General features: G+C 38.3%; 1 protein-coding gene across 2 annotated transcripts in view; it reads right to left on the bottom strand.

The window, feature by feature from the left end:
* The window catches only part of CLIC5 (chloride intracellular channel 5), a 1,097,485-nt gene that overhangs the window by 146,614 nt on the left and 926,735 nt on the right, over positions 1-24,136 (bottom strand). For both annotated transcript variants that reach the window (XM_044062648.1, XM_044062649.1), the window contains exon 4: positions 12,586-12,692. In XM_044062648.1, the coding sequence (XP_043918583.1) occupies positions 12,586-12,692 (107 nt within the window). The remainder of the gene's footprint in view (positions 1-12,585; positions 12,693-24,136) is intronic.

Below are 24,136 nucleotides of genomic sequence, written 5' to 3'. Positions count from 1 at the left end.
TTAGGAAAGCAATCTCTTTTGTCAATTAAATGTAACAAAATTGCAAAGTTCACTTGTTCAGTCAGGCAAGCACATACTTGAGAATTCCCTTTGAAGCCTACTGCTCATACCATGTGATATATGAGGTTGAAAGTCCAGGGCTGTGGTCCTAAACAATCTAGGAGACTATCAAGAAACAGTATAAATGTAGTGACAATAGTAAGTAAGGACAGATTGGCCATTTTCAACTGACAAAGTTAAACATTTGCAAAATATACAGTTGAATAAAAATAAGCTCATTTTGGTGTGGCAATAATAAAATGCTAGCAAAAACATAAATAAAACATTGTCACTGTGACACCAGACCTTAAAAGAATGTATATTTCTATTTAAAAAATACTCCAGTCTACAACACTTACACTATGACCCTGCAAGGTGATGGATAGCAGGAAAGTACAGTTTTGTACCTACTATAAATGTAGATGTTCGAGTGCTCATACAGCTGCAGTCATAACAGATGGGGTTATCCTGCCATCAGGCAGGTCCTCGGTCGGCCGAATTCCAAAGTCTAGGTCCGGCGTCAGTTGTCGTCGCTTCTTCCCTGACGTCAGTGCGGCAGAGGTATAAAAGAGGCAGCCAACACCATTTTCTTCACTTTTTCTTGCCCCAGATGTCAGATGCCCCCAGAAGGAAGGCAAACATAATGTTATGCAAAGATGCAATGTTGATAAATCAAAAACAGTAGTTGCAAGCAAATACACCATAAAAGAATACCCCAAAAAGGTTATATGAAAAGTGTTTGTCATAAGGCCTGTCCTATGAGGGGATGGAGGGAGGGAAACCTGGACTGCAGCTGTATGAGCACTCGAACATCTACATTTATGGTAGGTTCAAAACTGTACTATGTTCATCGTGCAGACAGCTGCAGTCATAGCAGATGGGTAGAATCCCAAAGCTAAGTAAGGGTGGTAGGCACTAAGTGGAACTAGGAGGGGCTAGGATGCCCTGCAGGACTGCTGTGGCAAAGCCCGCTCTAGATTTTGAGTATAGTGGGAGGTGATGGTGCTTGGAGAAAGTGTGCACTGAACTCCAGGTGGCTGCTTCCAAAATGTCCTTGGTAGGGACCCCCCTGAGGAAGGCTGCAGAGGTAGCTGTGGCTCTGGTGGAGTGGGATCTGATGCATGCAGGCACAGTTTTTCCATGAAATGAGTAACAAAAGCGTATGCAGTGGGCTATCCATTTTGAAATTGTCTGTTTGGAAATAGCCTTTCCCTGAGCACCTGCAGCATAGGACACAAAGAGTTGCTCAGATTTCCTGAATGGCTTTGTTCTGTCCAAATAGTAATGAAGTTGTCTGTGAATGTCCAAGGAATGTAGCAGTCTCTCCCCTTTGTTTTGTGGATTAGGGTAAAAGGTAGGTAAGTGGATAGTCTGATTCAAAGCTACACTGGATACTACCTTTGGCATAAAGGTAGGGTTGGTTCGTAAGGAAACTCTGTCCTGATGGAAAATGATGAATGGTTGCACAGCCATGAGGGCCTGTAGCTCCAAAAGCCTGCATGCTGAGGTGATAGCCAGAAGAAAGGCTGTTTTCCATGATAAGTACTGTAACTCTGTTGAAGAAGCTGGCTCGAAGGGAGGAAGGGTCAGCTTTTCCAATACGAAGTTGAGGTCCCAAGCAGGGACTGGTGGTTTCCTTGGGGGTTTTATATTCTTTGCCCCTATGAGGAACTGCCTTAAGAGAGGGTGAGAGAATAAAGGAGGATCTGTGTTGTATTGCGAGAAATGGCTGAAGCGTGGATCTTGATGGAGGAGAAGGAAAGTCCATTGTTTAACATCTCAGCTAGGTACTGTAAAATTTGAGGTATATTTATTACTCAAGGAATCTGTCCCCTTTCTTTATTTCAGGCACAAAATCATTTCCATTTGGCGGAGTAGGCCTTTCTAGTAGAAGGTCTTCTGGCCTCCAAGATGACATCCTGCACCTCCTTGGAGAGGAGAAACTGTTGGGAGATCAAGGAATTCTCCATGCAGCTAGATTTAGAGTTTTGAGATGGCTGTGAAGGGTCTTGTAGTTGTGCTGGGACAACAGAAGAGGGACTAGAGGTAGGATCCATGGTAGGGAATGTGTCAGGCTCTTCAGGAGCAGATACCAGTGTTGTCTTGGCCAGTCTGGAGCAATGAGAATCATTTTCAGCCTCTCTGCTCTGGCTTTTAATAGAACTTTGGGCAGCAGAGGAAGAGGTGGGAAGGCATAAACTGTCAATGTTGCCCAATTGAAGGAAAGTGCATCCACTTTCCAGGCCTGTGGATGGTAGGTCCTTGAACAAAAATTTTTTCAACTGGCAATTTCTGTGGGTAGCAAAGAGATCTATGTCTGGCTGTCCCCATGCCGGAGTTATCTTTGTGAAAACTTGAGGATGCAACTTCCATTCATGTGGATCTGTCATATTTCTGCTTAGGTTGTCTGCCAGTGTGTTTTCCTTCCCTGGCAGGAATTGTGCCTGTAGTTGAATTTGCAGTTCCAGTGCTGTGTTCCATTGGGTCATGGCTTGCCTGCACAGGGGGTATGAATGAGTTCCCCCCTGTTTGTTTATGTACCACATCACTGTGGTGTTGTCTGTCCTTATCAATAGCTGGCCTGGCCTTTTGCATGGCTAGCATTTCCTTTTGGTTGATGTGAAGGTGCTTCTCTTTCTGGGTCCATTTTCCCTGAATGCACTGATCTGTCATGTGTGCTCCCCAGGCGTAGTCTGAGGCGTCTGTAGTGATGATTTGAGTTGCTTGAGGTACACAGAATGGAAGACCTGTGTTTCTTTGGCAAGCTTGAGTCCACCACAAAAATTCCTTTTGAAGGCATGGAATGAGTGGTATAATTGCTTCCAAGCTGTGGCTGTGTTGAGACCATAAGTTTTTCAGGTACCATTGAAGTTTCCTCATATGCAGCTTTGCACATGGGATTAGTAGGATGCAAGATGCCATGAATCCCAGAGCCTGCAGGACTTTCCTTGCAGTTAGCCTGGTGTAAGTTGCCATTTTTTTGAAGTATTGAGACAGTTGCCCTTGCTTGTCTGGTGTAAGGTAGGCCATCTGGGTGGTTGTATCCAGGCTGGCACCCAGGAAAATTATTTGTTGAGAGGGTATTAGTTTTGATTTCTTTTTGTTGACTGTGTATCCCAGGAAGTTCAACAGTTTTATTACAAACGCCAGGTGCTGCAGTAGTATGTCCTTGCTGTCCGCTTGGATCAGGCAGTCGTCCAGATATGGGTAGATTTGTATCCCTTGTAGTCTGCAGAAGGCGATTACTGATGCCAGGCATTTCGTAAACACTCTGGGTGCAGTAGATAAGCCAAAGGGCAATGCAGATAATTGGTAATGGGTTGAACCTGCAAGAAATCTGAGGTATCTTCTGCAATCTTGTCTGATAGGGACATGCAGGTATGCCTCCTTGAGGTCCAATGTTACCAGCCAAGACTCCTTGCCCAGCATGGGAAGAAGCTGCTGTAATGTGAGCATCTTGAATTTTGGCACCTGTAGATATGTGTTTAGGATGGATAGGTCTAAGATAGGTCTCCAATCTTTGTCTTTCCTTGGTACCTGTCTGGAATAAAACCCTTGATCTTGTTCTTTTGCAGGTACCTCGTGAATTGCTTTCATGTCCATGAGAGCTGAAACTTGTTTTTGTGCCTCTGCCCTATGATGTTGTGGCAGGTTTGGCATGCCTCTCATTTTTGGAAGGTTGTGAAAGTGGAACCGGTAGCCTCTGTCTATAATGTCCAGAATCCATTTGTCTTTTGTAACAATATGCCAATTTTTTGAGAATAATGCCAGTTTTCCGCCCAAAGGTGCTGCCATTAAAGCTTTGCTTGGCAGGTGTAGGGGGAAGTCATTGTGTCTGTTTTCTAAAATACTGTGATCTATCTTCTCCACATCTTGGGGTTGGTGCTTGCCACTGTCTGGCTCTGAAAGATTCTTGAGGTTGCCCTCTACCCCTTGGGTGCCTGTATTTGCCCCTTTGAGGTCTGTCCATGGCTGGAAAGGACCAATTTTTTGAAGGCCAGTTTATGCTGAAATGTGGAGGCTGTACCTGCAGGAAATCTTTCACTGTTTGCATTGATTTTGCTTTTTCCTCCATTTTCTTTAGCACCTCCTCAGCTTTAACACCAAACAATACATCTTTTTGAAGAGTTGGTGCATCTAATAATTTAGCTTTGACATGATCTGGTAAGGTTTGCTCTTTGAGCCAAGCATGCCTACGTATAACAGAACCCGTAACAGCAGCTCTACATGAGGCCTCTAAAGCATCAAAACCACACTGCAAGGTATGTTTACCCACTTGCTCTGCACCATGCAACAAATCCTGCAACTCTTTTAAATCTGGTTGGTCTGGTTGTGTCATCTTGCTTTTCAGCTGAGATATCAAAAACTGTTGATACTTTAACATATGGAACTGACAGTTTAATGCCCTCATGGTTAAAGTGGCCAAGGTGTACACCTTTTTCCCCCACCTTTCTAAAGCTCTGGAATCTCTCTCTGAAGGCAATGGGTTTTTAGCAGTAGGGGCCTTAATTCCCTTGGGACCCTGTGAAATTGTTTCTGGGTCAGCAGTATGGCTTTTATATAGGAACTGGTGAGAATCAGGAACCCGGTAATACCTGTCTGGTTTAACAGGAGCTGGAGGCAAAGAATCTGGATTAAGGCTGGCTTCTGTGTACACATCATCCAATATATCTAAAACAGGAGGGATAGCCAGAGGCCTATGCTGGGGGAGCAGAAGAAATTCCCTGAGCCTTTTCTTGGAATCTGAGTAATCTTGGCCTTCCCAGTGAAAGTGTTCCCTCAGTGTATGCAGGGTTTCCCCAAAAGAGAAGTCCTCAGGAGGGGAGACCGAGGGAATAGACTCCTCTGCATCAGAGTCTTCGAATGGAGAACAGGCATAATCCTGGTCCTCAGATAGTTCTGAGGTAATTTAAGCTTGATCTGAGGAAGGGTAGTCTTCCTCTAGTCTGGGCCTTTTGTCAGAGGGGGGTTGAGAACCCCTGATAAGAGTAATCAAATCCTCAGCCATTTTAAGCATCTGTTTTTTAGGCATGGTGCCTTGAGAGGGGGTCTGAGGAACCTGTTTTTTTGGTTTTCATGGCTGCTTTAGATTTAGTGAAGGCTTTAATAGAGAAGGAGGAAGGCCTGAAGACCCCTTGAGAAATGGCAGGCCTGTCTAAATTCTGAGTTTCCCCGCCAGGAGTAGCGTCGGAGTCTGTAGTAGGAATGGGGGCTGAGGAGCCTGCGACCTCTGGTACTGAAGACACCGGTAATGCATTGTCATCGGTACTCAGGGGTTGCATAGGTGCCTCGCTGAGTACCGGAGAACCGGTAGTCGGCCTTAGCGTGGTTTCAGTAGGTGGCGCGGACCTCGTATGTCGGTCCTTATCTTTGCGTTTTTTACTCAAAACTGGAGTCGGAGTATCCGACGACATAATATAATTAAATTTTTTGCCAAAAAAGTGAAGGGCAAACTCCACCCGACGCTTAATAGTGCACTTATTGAATCTAGCACAAAAACAGCAGGCCGAGACGTCGTGGTCTGGGCCTAAGCAAGGTATCCAGAAAGAGTGGAAATCCTTATGCGGTATTTGCTTCCCACATGAAATGCAATTATTAACTTTGTCTGACATCGGTCTGAGGCAAGAAAAGTTTCCCCATCGGGGTACTTAGCTTTCAAGAAGACTTCGGCTGAAATACTTTCGTAAATCTCAGGAGCTGGCCGACCAGCACTTGCGAACAGCTTCTGCTTTGGGCACCGCACGGCAAGAAAGACTGAAGAAAATGGCATCGGCTGCCTCTTTTATACCCCTGCTGCACTGACGTCAGGGAAGAAGCGACGACAACCGACGCCGGACCTAGACTTTGGAATTCGGCCGACCGAGGACCCGCCTGACGGCAGGATAACCCCATCTGTTATGACTGCAGCTGTATGCACGATGAACATCTGTAAATGCCTTCTGATGACTGGAGTTCTATGTGGTTGACAGACTGCATTTAAACTAATTCTTTAACTAAAGTACAGTTGTGTACACTTACCATAAATGTAGATGTTCGAGTGTATTCACTGTTGCAGTCATTACATTTCGGTTATCCTGCTGGCAGGTTGCCCTCAGTCAGCCTGAATTCCAAAGTCTTGGGTACTGTGTCGGTTGCTGTCGCCTCTTCCCTGACGTCAGTTCATCAGGGGTATAAAAGATGCAGCCGACGCCATTTTATTCAGTTTTTCTTGCCCTAGATGTCAGGTGCCCCCAAAAGGGTAGGCTAAAATTATGTAAATAAAACATATATGCACCAAAATAAGCTTTACCTTCATCTATAAGCAAATACACCACCTAGGTTGTATAGATTAGAGAAATAAAGATAAGTTCCAGCAAAAATAAGGGGGGTGGCAGGAGGGTAACCTGGACTGCAACAGTGAATACACTCGAACATCTACATTTATGGTAAGTGTACACAACTGTACTATGTTCTTCATGTTTCACTGCTGCAGTCATTACATTTGGGTTGAGTCCAAAAGCTAGGGTTGGGTGGCTGGAGCTAGACAGCATTAGGAGCGGCTTTGAGGCCCTGCAGAACTGCAGTGGCAAAGCCTGCCCTGGATTTAGAGTAAAGAGGCAGATTGTAATGTTTTGTAAAGGTATGCACTGAACTCCAAGATGCAGCCTCTAAAATGTCTTTGGTTGGTACTCCCCTGAGAAAGGCTGAAGAAGTGGCTGCAGCTCTGGTTGAATATGGCCTAATGCCCTTAGGCTCTGGTTTGCCATGCTGTGAGTAGCAGAAACAAATGCAGTGTCCTATCCACTTTGAAATAGTCTGCTTGGAGATAGCCTTTCCTTGTGATGCTGTGGCATATGCCACTAGTAATTGCTCTGTCTTTCTGAAGACTTTAGTTTTGTCCAAGTAGAATCTAAGTTGTCTGTGTACGTCCAAAGAATGCAGAATTTTCTCCCCCTTGTTCTGTGGATTTGGATAAAAAGTTGTCAAATGAATTGTTTGGTTAAGGGCTACACTGGATACCACCTTAGGCATAAATGTAGGGTTTGTTCTCAGAGAGACCCTGTCTGGACAAAAAATGAAAAAGAGTTCCACAGCCATGAGAGCCTGTAGCTCTGAAACTCGTCTTGCAGAAGTTATTGCTAGGAGCAGAGCTGTTTTCCAAGATAAGAACTTTATATCCATAGTACCAGCTGGCTCAAAAGGAGGTAAGGTGAGTTTTTCCAAGATATAATTGAGGTCCCATGCAAGTATTGGCATTCTCCTTGGAGGCCTTAAGTTTTTGGCTCCTCTGAGGTACTGCCTTAATAAAGGATGAGAAAAGAGTGGTTGCTTTGTATTGTAATGAGCCAAAATGGCAGAGGCATGGATTTTAATTGATGAAAAAGAAAGGCCTTTGTCCAGCATCTCAGTTAAGTATTGCAAAATATGAGGAATGTTTGGGACAGCTGTATCAGTTCCTTGAGCTTGGTTCCAAGCCCAAAATCTCTTCCATTTCCCAGCATAGGATGTTCTACTACTAGGCCTTCTGGCTTCTAAAGTGACATCCATCACAGCTTTACTGAGAGGTGTGGTTTTGTATGGCTACATTATCCACCATGCTGCCAGGTTTAGGGTCCTGAGTTGGCTGTGCAGAATCTGATTGTTTTGTTGGGACAGTAGATGAGGTATTTGAGGTAAGATCCAGGCTGGGCATTGGGACAAGTTCTTAAGATCAAATACCAGTACTGGCGTAGCCAGTCTGGGGCAATCAGAATCATTTTTGGTTTCTCCTGCCTGACCTTTAAAAGTACCTTGGGGAGGAGAGGCAGTGGAGGAAAGGCATATACTGATAGGTTTGTCCAGTTGAAAGATAAGGCGTTCACTTTCCATGCTTGTCTGTGATAAGTCCTTGTGCAGAATCCTTTTAGTTGATTGTTTTGAGGGAAGGTAAATAGATCTATGTCTGGGCGTCCCCATTTCATTGTTATCATGCTGAAGACTTGTGGATCCAGGTGCCACTCGTGGGGATCCAAGAGGTTTCTGCTCAGTTTGTCTGCCAGAGTATTTTCCTTTCGTGGTAGGAATTGTGCCTGCAGATGAACTTCGTAAATCAATGCTGTGTCCCATAAAGCCATGGCTAGTCTGCAAAGGGGGTAAGAATGTGTGCTCCCTTGCTTGTTTATGTACCACATGACCGTGGTGTTGTCTGTCTTTAGCAGTAATTGTCCTAGATGAAGTAGGTCCTTGAAGGCTGTCAGGGCATTTTGAACAGCTAGCATCTCTTTTTGATTGATATGTAGATGCTTTTGGTTTGTGGACCAGGTGCCCTGAATGCCTCTTCCTGCCATGTGTGCCCCCCAGGTATAATCTAATGCATCCGTCGTTAGGCTCTGCCTGGCTGGGGGTAGAGAGAATGATTATCCCTTGTTTTGGTGACAAGCCTTTGCCCACCATCAAAACTCCTGTTGCAGGCAGGGAATTAGAGTAATCATTGTTTCCAGACTGTGGCAGTGTTGTGTCCAGACACTTTTTAGGTACCATTTAATTTTCCTCATATGCAGTCTTGCATGTGGAATTCGTAAAATGCAGGATGCCATGAAGCCCAAAGCCTGCAGAATGTTTCTTGCAGATAACTGGGCCTTTGTTGCCATTTCCTTGAAATAAGTAGTCAGTTGCCTTTGTTTGACTGGAGTGAGATAAGCCATCTGGGCAGTTGTATTTAAGCTTGCACCCAGGAATATTATCTCTTGAGAGGGTACTAGTTTTGATTTCTTTTCATTGACTGTGTACCCTAGGCATGTTAAAAGTCTTATCACAAACGTCAGATGCTGTAGTAGAATGTCCTTGTTTTCTACTTGTATGAGGCAGTCATCCAAGTAAGGATATATTTGTATTCCTCTTTGTCTGCAGTAAGCAATTACTGGTGCCAGGCACTTTGTGAAGACCCTGGGTGCAGTAGATAAGCCAAAGGGCAGCGCAGGGAATTGGTAATGATTTGAGCCAGCCTTGAATCTGAGGTATCTTCTGCATGACTGTCCGATTGGGACATGCAGGTATGCCTCTTTTAGGTCTAAAGTCACGAGCCAAGCCTTGCTGCCCAGCATGGACAGAAGCTGCTGTAAGGTCAACATCTTGAATTTTGGTATATCCAGGAAAGTGTTTAGAATAGATAGGTCCAGTATTGGTCTCCATGCTTTATCCTTTCTGGGTACCAAGAAAAGTCTTGAGTAAAATCCTTGTCCCTGCTCTTGCTGTGGCACTTGTTGAATAGCCCTCATGCCCATGAGAGCTGCGACTTGTTTTTGCGCCTCTGCTCATTGATTTTTTGGCAGGTCTGGCCAACAGTTTGCCCTTGGCAGGGTATGGAAATGAAACTTGTAGCCTTGTGACACTATGTCTAGAACCCATTTGTCCTGGGTTATAATGTGCCAATTTTGAGAAAAAAGTGCTAGTTTTCCTCCTAAGTGTGCTGCCAGAAGATAAGTGCTTGGTGTAGGCAGGGGGAAGTCATTGAGACTGTTTCTTGTATGATTGTGATTTGTCTTCTCCACCTTTGGAGGTAGAAGCACTCCACTGCTTAGACCTGTAGGATCCTTGTGGCTGTGATCTGCCTCTGGGGCATCTGGATCTGCCCCTTTGAGGTCTGTCTGAGACAGGAAAGTAACAATTCTTTGTAGGCCAGTGTCTGCTAAAAGTAGGTGGCTGTACCTGTAAGAAATCCTTGACCGTTTGCATAGATTTAGCTTTGTCCTCCATTTTCTTTAACACCTCTTTTGCCTTAACACCAAACAAAGTATCACGCTGTAAAGGAGCATCTAATAATTTTGCTTTAACATGGTCAGGCAGATTTTGTTCCTTTAACCAAGCATGCCTCCTAATGACAGAACCCGTAACAGCGGCCCTGCAGGAGGCCTCCAGAGAATCAAACCCACATTGCAAAGTATGCTTTTCAAGTTGTTCAGCTGCATGCAATAAATCCTGCATTTCTTTGTTTTCTGCACATTCTGAATTTGCCATAATTTTCTGTTTAAGCAGTGTTATGATATACTGCTGATATTTAAGCATATGAAACTGGCAATTTAAGGCCCTTATAGCCAAAGTAGCAGATGTGTAAATCTTTTTTTTCAATCTATCCAGTGCCCTAGAATCCCTGTCAGAGGGGGAAGGGTTTTTTGCAGTATAAGCATTGACCCCTTTTGGACCCTGAGAAATAGTTTCTGGGTCTGCAGAAGGGTTTTTGAAAAGGAATTTATGAGAGTCAGGGACCCTGTAGTATCTGTCTGGCTTAACAGGAGCTGGAGGTAAAGAGTCAGGGGTTAGACTAGACTCCGAGAACACATCATCTACAATGTCCAACACAGGTGGAATAGCTAGAGGCCTGTGTTGAGGTAGTAAAAGGAAGTCTCTGAGCCTTTTCTTAGATTCTGAAAAATCTTGGCTCTCCCAGTGGAAGTGCTCCCTCATTGTATGCAAGGTTTCCCCAAAAGAGTAGTCCTCAGGAGGAGAAGCTGAAGGGATTGATTCTTCAGCATCAGAATCCTCATGGGGGGAAGAGAATATTCCTGATCAGAAGAGGAATCAGACGAAATGGAAACCTGATCTGAAGATTCAGTCTGTCTCTTGCCTAGGCCTCTTATCTGGAGGGGGATGGGAACCCCTGATCAAGGTAATTAAGTCTTCGGCCATTTTGAGCATCTGTTTTATGGGCATGTAGGCCTGTACTTGTGGCTGGTGAACTTGTTTCTTTGCCTTTAAAGGTGTTTTAGTCTTTGTCTTTGAAGTCGGTTTAATATATAATTGTTTAGGTCTGAATACACCCTCAGAAGCCAATGTCTGCTCAGCGGCTCCGGACCCATCTGAGGGAATACTATCCGAGGCTCCAATACCTTGAGTTTCCAGTGACCTGTCTGACTCCACATGGAAGTCGGAAGTGGCCTACGACTCTAAAGTAGCGGGCATCAGGGGCTGTGAAAGCGCCTCACTGAGAACCGGCGAACCAGTGACTTGCTTAGGAGAAGCTTTGTCGTCGGTTTTGGACCTCGGTTGCCTGTCTTTTTCTTTTTCTTTGCGTTTTTGTGAACTCCAGTAGTTGGATGGCTATCCGATGACATTGTATAATTAAATCTTCGCCCAAAATAGCTTAATGCAAAATCGTACCGATGCTTAATAGTGCGTAGGTTAAATCTAGCACAAAACCAACAACTAGCAATGTCGTGGTCAGGGCCTAAGCAAGGAATACAGTAAGAATGAAAGTCCTTATGAGGTATTTGCTTCCCACAAGAAATACAATTATTAACTTTTTCCTGACATCAGTCTGGGGCAAGAAAAAATTTTCCCCATTGGGGTACTTAGCTTGTAATGAAGACTTTGGATCTGAAACTCGAACACGAAAATCTCAGGAGTCGGCCGACTGGCACTTGCGAACTGCTTCTGCTTCAGGCAATGCGCGGCAATAAAAGCTGAATAAAATGGTGTCGGCTGCATCTTTTATACCCCTGACGAACTGACGTCAGGGAAGAGGCGACAGCAACCGACGCAGGACCCAAGACGTTGGAATTCAGGCTGACTGAGGGCAACCTGCCAGCAGGATAACCCAAATGTAATGACTGCAACAGTGAAACACGAAGAACATCATGCAAGATGCAGCTATTCCTTTCCTTTTAAAGTCAGGAGGACAATGAAAGCTTTTAACCATTCTAGTAATATTGTTAGAATTCTCAGGACACGACCTTAGAATATAGTGAGCAAACAGAAAAAAGAACAAAAAGCAGCCCAATGACACTCGTCTTGGTCAAGATATAACCATTTTTACATTTCACTCACCATATCAGATAAATAAAAAGTGCTACTAAAAACTAATGGGGGGGAGTAGCAGCAAAAAGAAAATTAACTGTACAAGTGAAACATGAAGAGAAGATGCAAAGAATGTTCTTCTTATGTTGTGCCGGAAAACCAACTCTGCAAGGTAAAGAGTAAATAAAAGTAATCAGGCTAAACTGCTATGAGTTGTAGAGATTTAGCAAGCAGATGGGCATATGGAGCAATTCTGAACACAACTGTTGAATTCTCAGCCACCCCACCCTCTGTAAGCACATCCTGTTTAAGTGCAGACTTCTAAAGAATGGCCTTGGCAGGCTCCTGTAGATTAGCAATGATAAGGAGAGAGAGTAAAGTGGAGAAAGTACAACCTGAAACAGTAGAACAGGCCTATGCCATGGGCATGTCCTCATTCCTGTCAAGAACATTCCTCCCATTCTGTACTGCAAACAATTGTCCCTAAAGCAAGGATCTAAGTTGAAATATTTGACATGTCTAATATTTTCTCTTTATCATAGTACAGTCATATTACTTTCACTAGGAAAAAAGAAGTACCATCTATTCTGCTTATGTTTTGACAAAGATAATCAGAATCAAAATGTTTTATTATCTTCTTCAGTAAGGAATGTAAGTATGTTGAACAATGTACATGTTTATATTTACTTCTGTTCCATAACTATTATCTAGCAGTTTGTTAATGGTGCTAACCTATTCAGACACTATGCAAATAACAGCGTTGGAATAGTAAAGGGTGGCAACTGATTTACTTACCTTCATTATCACTAGGTTTTGTGTTCTTAATGTACGCTGAAAACTTGGCAAAAATATCTATTCCAGCAGTGTTTGATTCACGGTGTTTAGCAGCAAGCTTGGGGTATCTGAAAAGTAGAAACATTTTCTTAATTAAATGTCAAACTCAGAGTGAATGCAAGCAAAAAAAATCATCAACAATACACAAGTGCTTAGAAGAACCTGCCTGGAGACAGATGAAAAACAAACATCTCTCCAGAGTAACTTCAAATATATTACTGTTTAATATGAATAATATATCACACAATTAGGCAGGCATACTTTTTTCTGTGATCATCTGACTTGCTTTTCCTTCCGAATATTCCTTTTTAAGAATGAAATACATGCTTTAACAATATATTTCAACAACAGTAGTTTCCTTACATTAACCTAATAACAATGACATACTTATAGCAAAATATAGTGTTAAGTCTAAAAGCATGTATGCAGTAAACCACTCTGTTTGCAGTTTTCAACTAAGAATGCACTTGACTATGATGGTAATGTTCTATACATGACCTAGATTAGTCTTCACAAATAAAACATTTTTGACAGAAGGATTCAATGAAAAAATTAGCCTTCATTGAAATCTATGATTATTTATTTGTTTGTTACCAGCTACTTCCACCGAATGCCTGGTTAAAACATCTTCTAATTCCTATAACCTTTTGTTATTTGTCTGTATACATTCCAAAATGGAAACACTTATCTTGAAAATCTCAGAGTGCAGGTGATCAGTCTTTCTCTCTAGGTTGACTGAAGAGTTTTTTCCTTCCATTGTCATTAATGTCTGCTTTTGCCACATCTGCTCCACCACTCTTTCAGTCTCCTTCTGACTTTTCACAGTTCATTTCACCTTTTCACCTTTTTGTTGACCATCTGGACATGACAGGTACTTCACTACCAGTTTCTGCAAACAACATACAGTAATCTGCCACTTTTTGGTAATGTAAACTGTTTTCTGTCCAGAGCTCTGTTTTTGCTGCTTACACTATTGCCAAACTCTTGGAATCTCCATGTACTAATGAACTATATAGCAGAAGAAAAAAAATAATAAGATAAAGCAAAAAGAACCCCTACACACATACCTCAAGACCCCATTGAAACATGTCAGCAATTTACTTAAGAACTATTTTTGAAAACAGGACACTAGCATAGGGGGGATAGTCTGATCAAGAAAGAATAAATAAAAATATCAGAAAATATAAAGTGGAATTCATAGTTCATAGGCAAGTATTAGGCAAGTTACCTTTGTGGCCCATTTTAAGCCTAGCCAAATCCCCATTCAAAGATAAGAATCAAACCCTGCACCTTGTACCTGTAAGTTAAACACTTTAACTATTATATCAACCCCCAACCCCAACTTAGTGTAGCTACACAGTATTAGAAGTGAAGGAGAACTCAAGAACTACATGTCTATAAAGATATGCCAACATCACTAAAAATGTTGAGTCAGTGAGGCATGGCCAAGATGGTGATCAGCTAGCAGCACAATGTTTTTTCTCTGACAGGATTTTATTATATAAATTCAACAAAAAACTTATTTTCCTATGTTTTAAGAATCATAAAGAAACGTGGATAAAATTTTGAAAGAAAAATAAAGTTTATATGATTTCTCTTTGACTTTTCCTGTCAGAGGTTTTATTGACTGTCAGAAGCTCTCTCTCTCTTGTTATTAAGAGAGCTCATAGATCTCTTTCAACTTTGTCACTGAAAAAAACCCTGTTTGCAGATCTATCATTGTTAAATTTCTTTCCAGCCAAGATGAAGATTTGGTGCTGAAATCTGCCTGGGCTAATTCTCCATTAAAAATAAAAGATAACACTGTCAAATTTAATAATGACTATAATTTATCATTTATGACTAAAAGAAAAGCCTGCATTTCATTTATAAAAAGTTTAAAGAAAGTGGACATCACAGCACAATTCATTTTCTCAGCCAGAATTAGGATTTCTTTACCTTATGGTCAAAAAACTTTTAATACTCTGGAAGATGCCATAGATTTGTACTCAAAGAAAAAAATTAAAGTGAAGTTATGGACTTAGAGATATGCAAGAAGAAATGGTTGGACATCCAAAGAAAAAAAAACACCAAAAAACTAAAAGAAACGTAATGGCATTGTTATTTATTTGATTTAACAATCTTAGAAATACAATATTGTCATATTTAAAATGCTGTCATCAAAAATAAGGTCAATGCTTTATTCTTATTAACATACTTAATGCCTTATTATTACATATCATATATTATTACTTAAATACTTGTTTCCTTTAATATAGAAGTGAATAAATTATTAATAGAAGGAAAATATGATTACGATATTATTAGCTTTACTTTTATACATTAATACATTTAATTTACACTTTATACACACACACACACACACACACACGCATATATATATATATATATATATATATATATATATATATATATATATATATAGATTCACTTTATAATCTTTTTTCTTTTTTTTTTTCAAAACAGGTTTATTGTTTTAACATACAAGAGAAATATCATAACAATTTTATACAAGTAATTAAAAATAGATATGATTATAGCATTCAACAAAACAACTAAAGTATTTACAAAGACATCCACTACAATCAGATCAATTAATTAAACTAAAATACCATGCTATTGAAATTAGGATTTTTTTAACAAATTTTGTAAATTATCCCATACAATATAATAAGATGTTTTTCTAGTTGTTCTTGACCTAATTGTGTTTATTTCCATATGGCACACTATATTCATAACATTTTTAAATTCATTGAACGAAGGAGGTGTATCTGAAATCCAATTTCTGGTTATTATTTTCCTAGCCACTGCTAGAATAGACCATAACAAGGGAAGTTTAACCTTTTAACACTTTGAGGTACAGGTGTGTTGAATAATATAAGAGATTTAGAAATAATGAAATTATCTGAAAAAGAGCCTGCAAAAATTCATTAATTGACTTCCAGTATTCTTTCAATTTTATACAGTCATAAAACATATGAGCCCAGTCAGCATTAATTTCTACATTACATCTCTTACATAGATTATCTTTATTATTTATTTTATTCATCATCAAAGGTGTATAAAAGATCTATGTAAAAATTTCCATGTATAAAGTCTCCAGACAATGGAAGACGTAGTTCTATAGGCAGATTCCAATATATATTGTTTATCTTGTTGATTTGGTGGGTCCCCATTAATATAAGTGAAATAATTCCAGTATGTATCTACACTGTAAAAAGTTTCTTGTCTGATAAATTTATGTATGTATGAAAGTTTACCTTTATCAGAAACTTTATGTTGTAAATTTAATATCAAGTAATCAATCAGTGTTGGAATAGATTCTTTAACTGTTATAGACATTAGATCTATTTTATTAATGAGATGTTGTCTAAAGGTCTGAACCTCTAACCAGCAAGTTTCTCTTAGATCAAATTCTTGTTTTAAGAAATCTAGATTTTTAACTTTATTATCAGATATCAACTGATACCAGTACTTTAGATCATTATCTATAGCTAAATGAGTTCCTTCAGAAGTAGATGACAAAAGCATACCCTGAGTATACATTATAGGGAATATAATAAAATTCCATTCCCTATACTTAGGGTGCATGAATACAAAGTTATGATAGCTAATAATAATATTTAATGGGTAACAAACCATATGTTTAGGTGTAATAGGTGAAGTACAAAATTCCTTTAGTAACCATAACATGGAGTTATTTACAATCATATTTTTATGCGTTAAGGAGATTTTCATGAAGTGCATACTAATTAGCTCCCAATAATCTTTCCATTTTGCGACATATGACTGATCTATTAATAAAGTAATAACTTTTACAATAGAAGAGATAGTATATAAATTAAAGTCTGGAAAAGAAATACCCCCTTGATACCAGCTATTAGTATGTTTCTTTAATGCAATCCTAGGTCTATTAGGTGCCCATAAGAAATTTAACATTAGTATATTCAGTTTCTTGATAATTATTTTTGTAGGTGGAAGTATTATTGATTGTATTAAGTATAAAATCTTGGGGAATATTACCATTTTAATAATTGTAAGTCTCTCCTCCATAGTAAAAAACATATTATTCCAGGTATTAAAAAGATTTTGTATATTAAGAAAACAGGTATTATACTTATTATATATAATAGATTTAATATCTTTAGATAGTATTATACCTAAATGAGTTATCTGACCTGAATTGGGTACATATTTAGTAAAATCACTAATGAGAATATTTTTTCGTGTATATATATAGGTAGTATTTTAGTTTTTTCATCATTGAATATTAAACCAGAAATACTTTTAAAATTCATCATTTTATCAAATAGAGACTGCATAGAAGAATTAGATCCTGCTGATGTAATTAGAACATCATCTGCAAAAAGTTGAATTTTGGATATTGTATTTTCATCTATTTCAAAACCCTCTATGTCAGTACTGTTTCTGATCAAATTAGCCCAAGGCTCCATTACTAAAGTGAATAATAGTGGAGAAAGTGGACATCCTTGTTTTGTACCTTTAAAAATGGGTATTTTTTGTGAAACATATGTTCCTACCTTAATATAAGCCAATGTTCCTTTGTATAAATGCTCAATTAGATTTACAAATGCATCTGAAAAGTTTTTGCACTTCAGTAAGGTAAACAGATAGTCCCAACTTACTGAATCAAATGCTGAACTTATATCAAGACTAATAAGTGTTAAATCTTTCTTTTTCCTATTTGCAAAATCAATTAATGTTAAAGTTCTTATTATATTATCAAAAGTATTTCTATTTACAATGAAGCCTGTCTGATCTATATCTATAATGCCGGGGATGATTGTCTTCAATCTATCAGCAAAAATACTCATAAACATTTTATAATCAACATTAAGTAATGAGATGGGCCGATATGAAGTACATCTAGTTGGATCTTTATTAGGTTTTAAAATTGGCGAAATAAATGTATATTGCCAAGATGAGGGGGTTATTAACTCAGTTTGGGCCAAAATAAAAACCTTATGTATTAATGAATATGTACTTTTAGAAAGGATTTTATATATCTCTGGTATAATACCATCATTACCCGGTGCTTTGTTTGATTTAAGCTTATTTATTTGTGTAATAACCTCTGTATATGAAATACTTTTGTCCAATAGTTTAATCTGTTGTTTATTAAGCTTTTTATTCATGTTTGTGGTTATAAACTCCTTTATTTTATCTTTAGGTTCCATATTAATGTTATTATGGTTAATTTTGTGAAAGTGATTTCTAAATTCATCTAGTATTTCTGGTATACTAGAAACATTCTTCTTTTCCTTAGAGAAAAGATTTCTTTGATATGGTTTTGTTTATTCAACCTTTTGTTTTATTTTTAAGTCTATGTAAGTATTTGGGGCTTATTGAATAAGACAAAAACTTGTATTTCTCTAAAGTTATTTTAACTTTATGAGTTAAAATTTCTTTGTATTTCTCATTTATTTTGTTTATTTCTTCAATAACTTTCTTGTCCATAATATTTTCTTTATTATTATGTTTATAAGAGTCTAATTTACTTTGAATATCTAACAATTCCTTATCCCAAGATTTCCTTTTATTATTATACCATCTGATACTTTGTCCATATAGATATGATTTTAAGGCATCCCAAACATAGACAATGGAGACTTCAGGAGTATTATTTATGTCTAAAAATGTTTTACTTCTGAAAGTATATATTCTTTATAGTCTTTTAGTTGAGTTAAGTATGCTGGTATCCTTTTGATCTGAACATTATGAGTATTTTTATCATGAATTCAAAAACAATTGAATTATGATCAGATATAGGACATGAAATGATTTTGGAATTAATTAACTCTGTTACCATCTGGTTAGAAATAAAGACCCTATCTATTTTTGAATAAGTTTTGTATCTGTTAGAAAAAAGGTGTATGGTAATGATTTTGAATCTATCTGATTATTAATATCATTCAAATGATAAGAATTAGCAAAATCATTTAAATGTTTTGCATTAGATGTAATTCTTCTTTTTCCTATAGTGGTAGTATCACTTTCATGTAGTATACAATTAAAGTCACCAGCTAAAATAATATCTCCTATAGAGAATGATATGATCTTATCAAGATGATGTTTCACTGTATTAATGCCAATTCCAGGTATCCAATATACATTAATTAAAGTGTAAGTCTTCCCATTAATTTGTATTGTAACCATACAAAACATTCCTTTGTCATCCTGATAAGACTTAATAGTTTTAGGAATGGGCATACTTTTATTCCATAAAATAGCCACTCCTCTTTTTCTGAGTGTGCTCTGAACTAACCAATACTGTATATTTGTTTGTGGCTAGTTTATCAATATCTTTTTTCAAGAGATGGGTTTCTTGCAGGAAGACTAAGTTGGCCTTATGTAAATTAATGTATCTTATTAGGCTTGCCCTTTTACACGGATTATTCAATCCATTAATGTTTAAAGAAATTCCTTTTAAAGATGTCATTTGGCATTTTTAAAACTTAAGAATCTTATGATCAAAATAACAAATAACAACATAAGTAATGTTACATCTCCTCCTTTAGGTGTACCTTTAAATATAGCTGTATTTATTGAATCTCTTATGGAATTTTGTATAGGATTCAATTTTGTTTGTAGTGACAATGAGTGTACAAAATATATTGTGGATGTCAAAACTATATACATATAACAATGAACAAGTGAAAATAATGTAAGGATTAAACCTTGCATCCAGCCTGGAGTTAAAAACTCCAACTTAGAGTAGTATTTACCACTCAAGTTAACCCCCTACCCTAAGCAGCAGTATCTCAGCTACCACCTTATCAATTTAATACTGGTTATATTTAACTTAAATTAACAGCTTTCAATTCAATTATCTAGCAAGACAAGACTACACATTTGATAAAACAGCATCATATAAACTAAAATAAACTTTTTTTTAAAAACTATTCATACTACTATATACATCTATGTAATATAATACACTAGTATTCAAATAGCATTCAAATAATCTTGATATTAGGAACCAAGAGGAGAGAGAGAAATAAAAGACGTGAAAGAGGGAGAAAGAGTGAAAGAAAGAAAGAGAGAAAAAAAAAGGAAGGCATATTTACATATTAATTTATTCAAAGTATGTAAAAATAAGTTCTAACATTCATTTAAATCAAAAACTTTGGCTAATATGGTTGAGACATTACATATATTAAGATGCATCTATTTTCTGTCATGTAAATGCAGTCAACAGCTTCCAAAAAAAGACCTTGAATTGCTTTTATATGAGCATTTTACTCATACTCATTATTGTCAATAGAATAAAATATTATATTTATAGAAATTGTTGTAAATCATACTGCATAGTTATGCAAATTCTCAGAAACACTTGCATTATTGTAAACAAGCCATCTGTATTTTGTATGTCTATACTACTGCTTTAAAATATATCACATGACAATTTCTTCCAGAATAGAGTTATAAAGTTATTTATGCTTGTCAATCAGATGAATTAAATGAGTTATAGTAATGTATATGTTTGGAACATAAGTTTTTAACACAGATTAGTATGCTGCAGTCAAGTAGATTTTCAAAAACACTTGAATAAATGTTTCATTTTCTATGCCTTTTAAAATAAGACATTTACTTACTACAAGAAACTGTATCATTTAAAATCATTATAACTGACATATTTTATGAATTATAACATAGATATTTAAGTAATTATATAAAATAACTCACATTTAGATGTTAAAGAGTTCATTTTCCTTCACATAGTCACATTTGCATCAGTTCTACTTCCTGGTAGAGTGTTCTTCATGAATCTGTGATGTGTCAGTGTGATATCTGGGTCAAAGGTCAGATTTACTGCTTTCAGCTTCTCTGTGAGAATTCTGAGAGTTGAAGCTTTTGAAACAACTCGAGGACACTATTCATGAGGTAGCCCACATCCCAGATTGTCTCCCTTAACATTTTGGCGGGAAACTTGTTAAAAACTAGTGACAAACATTCATTTAGCAGTTTAAATGCACCTAAACATGACAAAACCTTCGCGATGTATTTTACAGGTTATTACAGCCTCTATGTAAGTGAAATTAAGCCCAAAGTTATTAATAAGTAATAAAACTCAATATTTTTGTCTCAACTCAATTTTTACGTAAATCTTATTATTTACTGTGTCTATATGATCAAAAGCATTTCTATATATTAATATGAAAAAAAAATAAAGAGAAAGAATAAAGAAAAGAAAAAGAGAGTAGAAAATAAAAGAGTGTAAAGCAGAAATAAAAAAATGTAAGAGAAAGCTATAAGAAGTATATACAATGGAATATTACTTACTGTTTATATTAATAGAGTTAAAAATAAAACATATTATTTACTATTATTTAGTTCTAATTATTATTAGTTAAAGCATGACAGATTATTTACAAACAAGCATAAGCAGTATAATCAAGAAAGTATAATTAGGAATAGCATTTGAAGAACATATAAACTTTTACAAGGAATAAATATGTTATTATTCCATTTATCATATTTTCATTACTCTTCTCTCCCTGCCCTCCCCCACCCTTTACCCACTACATAATCTAAATAGAATGTCATTGTTTAATCAAAGAAAAGAAGAAAAGGAGAAGAAAAGAGAAAAAAAAATGTATCAAATTACTGACCTTACTTCTCTTTTCAGAAAGAGAAACAAATTGAATAATAGCTTGTTATTAGTTCCTCAGATATTTTGACTGGTTATGAAACAAAACATTTCTTTGCACACAGAGAATAACTTTGATTAAATCTTTTTCAGAATATTTGTGGTTTTCTGGAAATGCAGGAACTATATTTAAAAAGATTAATAATGAAGTAAAATGATGAGAGAAAAAAAAGAAAAAAAAACATAGAACAAATCATTTGTTTTTTAGTCTCTTCTTCTTCTCTGAAGTCTTCCACGAAGTTTCAGTTGCCAGTCTCTTTAATGAAGGACTAGCCCATTCTATTTCCTCTATTTTATCCAAAATCTTATTTTTTTTGATAAACAGTAAAGCAGAGTCTAAGTCATCAAAAATTTTAGGACCATCAGGAAGGAAGATTTTTAGCTTGGCAGGAAAAGTACAGTTTTGTACCTACCATAAATGTAGATGTCCGAACAGGATAGCATCTGCAGTCCTAACAAATGGGTTGTCCTGTCGTCAGGCAGCCCTTCGGTCGGCCGGATTCCAAAGTCTGGGTCTGGCCTCGGCTGGTGTCGCACTTCACCCGACATCATCTCTGCTGGTCTTCGGGTATAAAGGCATCAGCCGACGCCATTTTCCTCAGTGTTTCTTGCCCCAGATGCCAGTTGCCCTCTTGAAAAACTAAATTTTGGATAAATGCCAATGTTTCCAAAAAAAATAGTAGGCAAACACAAAAAATAAGCATGTATGTACATATATACAAACAAATACACCATAAGAGATCCCCCCCTAGCTAGCTATTAGGAGGGTAAATACCCTAGGAGTACCACAGAGGGGAAGGAGGGTGGGTAATCCTGACTGCAGATGCTATCCTGTTCGGACATCTACATTTATGGTAGGTACAAAACTGTACTATGTCCTTCAAGGATGCATCTGCAGTCCTAACAAATGGGTAGAATACCATGGCCAAACTAGGGGAGGAGGAAGAAGAATTATGGTGTAGTTAGGATCCCTTGCAATACAGCAGTGGCAAACCCTGCTCGGGATCTAGAGTATAGAGGTAAGTTGTAATGCTTGGCAAATGTATGCACGGAGGTCCAAGTAGCCGCCTCAATAATGTCCTTGGTAGCCACTCCTCGTAAGAAAGCTGTGGTAGTGGCTGTAGCCCTTGTAGAGTGAGGTCTTATGTTCTGTGGAATTTGCTTTCCATGGTAGGAGTAACAGAATCTTATGCAATTTCCTATCCACTTGGAGATTGTCTGTTTGGAAATTGCTTTTCCTTCCCTTCCTGTTGCATAAGCTACTAAAAGCTGGTCAGTGTTTCTATTGCCCTTGGTTCTGTCCAGGTAGTAGCGCAACTGTCTATGTACATCCAAGGTATGCAGCAGTCTTTCCCCCCTGTTCTGTGGATTGGGAAAGAAGGTAGGTAGGTGGATTGCCTGGTTTAGAGACACTCTGGATACCACCTTAGGCATAAATGTAGGATTAGTTCTCATGGACACTCTATCTTGATGGAAGATTAGGAAGGGTTGTACTGCCATTAAGGCCTGTAGTTCTGAAACCCTTCTTGCTGAAGTAATTGCCAGTAGGAAAGCAGTTTTCCATGACAAGTGTTGAAGATCTGCTGTTGCTGCTGGTTCAAATGGAGGGAGTGTCACTTTTTCAAGCACAAAGTTTAAGTCCCATGCTGGTAATGGTGGTTTCCTAGGAGGTTTTACATTCTTGATTCCTCTGAGGAACTGCCTGAGTAGAGGATGTGAGAAGACAGGGGGATCGAAGCTGTATTCTGCAGAAATAGCTGATGCATGTATCTTGATGGATGAATAGGACAGGCCTGTATGGAGAAGCTCTGCCAAGTACTCCAGGATGTTAGCAATATCTATCTTTGACACATCTTTTCCTCTTTCAGTACTCCAAATGACAAACCTTTTCCATTTTCCTGCATAGTTCCTTCTTGTTGAAGGTCTGCGGGCCTCAAGGATAATGTCTTTAACCCTTTGGGATAAATCTGGGTTAGTTGGTGTTATGTAATGTTCCAGGCAGTCAGTTGCAGAGTTTTTAGGTTTGGATGCATGATGTTGTAGTCGTTCTGAGTTAACATCAAAGGCATCAGGGGTAGTGTCCACGTTCTCCCCGAGACATGCTCCTCAGCAATGGATACCAGTGTTGTCTTGGCCAATTTGGAGCTATCAGAATTATCCTTGGACATTCCTCTTTGATTTTCAGTAGTACCTTGTGCATCAAAGGAAGAGGTGGAAATGCATATGCTGTCAGGCCTTTCCAACTGAAGGATAGAGAGTCCACCTTCCATGCAAGTGAGTGGTATGTCCTTGTGCAGAATTTCTTGAGCTGGTGATTGAGTGGGGATGCGAATAGGTCTATTTGTGGCATTCCCCATTTCTTTGTGATGGCCTTGAAGATGTCCGGGTGTAGCATCCATTCGTGAGCATCAGAGGTAGTTCTGCTTAACATGTCTGCTAGGATGTTTTCTTTTCCCGGTACAAATATTGCCTGTAACTGGATGTTGTAGCTCAGGGCCATATTCCAAAGGTCCAGAGTCATTCTGCATAGGGGGTATAAATGAGTGCCTCCCTGTTTGTTGATGTACCACATGACTGTGGTGTTGTCTGTCCTTATCATTAAATGGCCTTCTTTGAGGAATGGTCTGAAATTCTGGATTGCTAGTTTTACTGCCAGCATTTCTTTTTGATTTATGTGCAGGTGCAGCTGGTCTGGAGTCCATAATCCTTGTATGCATTTGTCCAGCATGTGTGCCTCCAACCTAGGTCTGAGGCGTCCGTTGTGATGGTTTGGCTTGCTTGAAAGTTGTGGAAGGGCAAGCCTGGGTTTGACTGACATGCTTGAGCCCACCATAGGAACTC

Source organism: Protopterus annectens, chromosome 2.part1 (genome assembly GCF_019279795.1).
Source record: "Protopterus annectens isolate FY-2018-M chromosome 2.part1, PAN1.0, whole genome shotgun sequence".
In the NCBI taxonomy this organism is placed as follows: Eukaryota; Metazoa; Chordata; order Ceratodontiformes; family Protopteridae; genus Protopterus; species Protopterus annectens.
The sequence above is the reverse complement of the archived record's forward strand: the minus strand, read 5'-3'. Positions and strand labels throughout refer to the sequence as shown.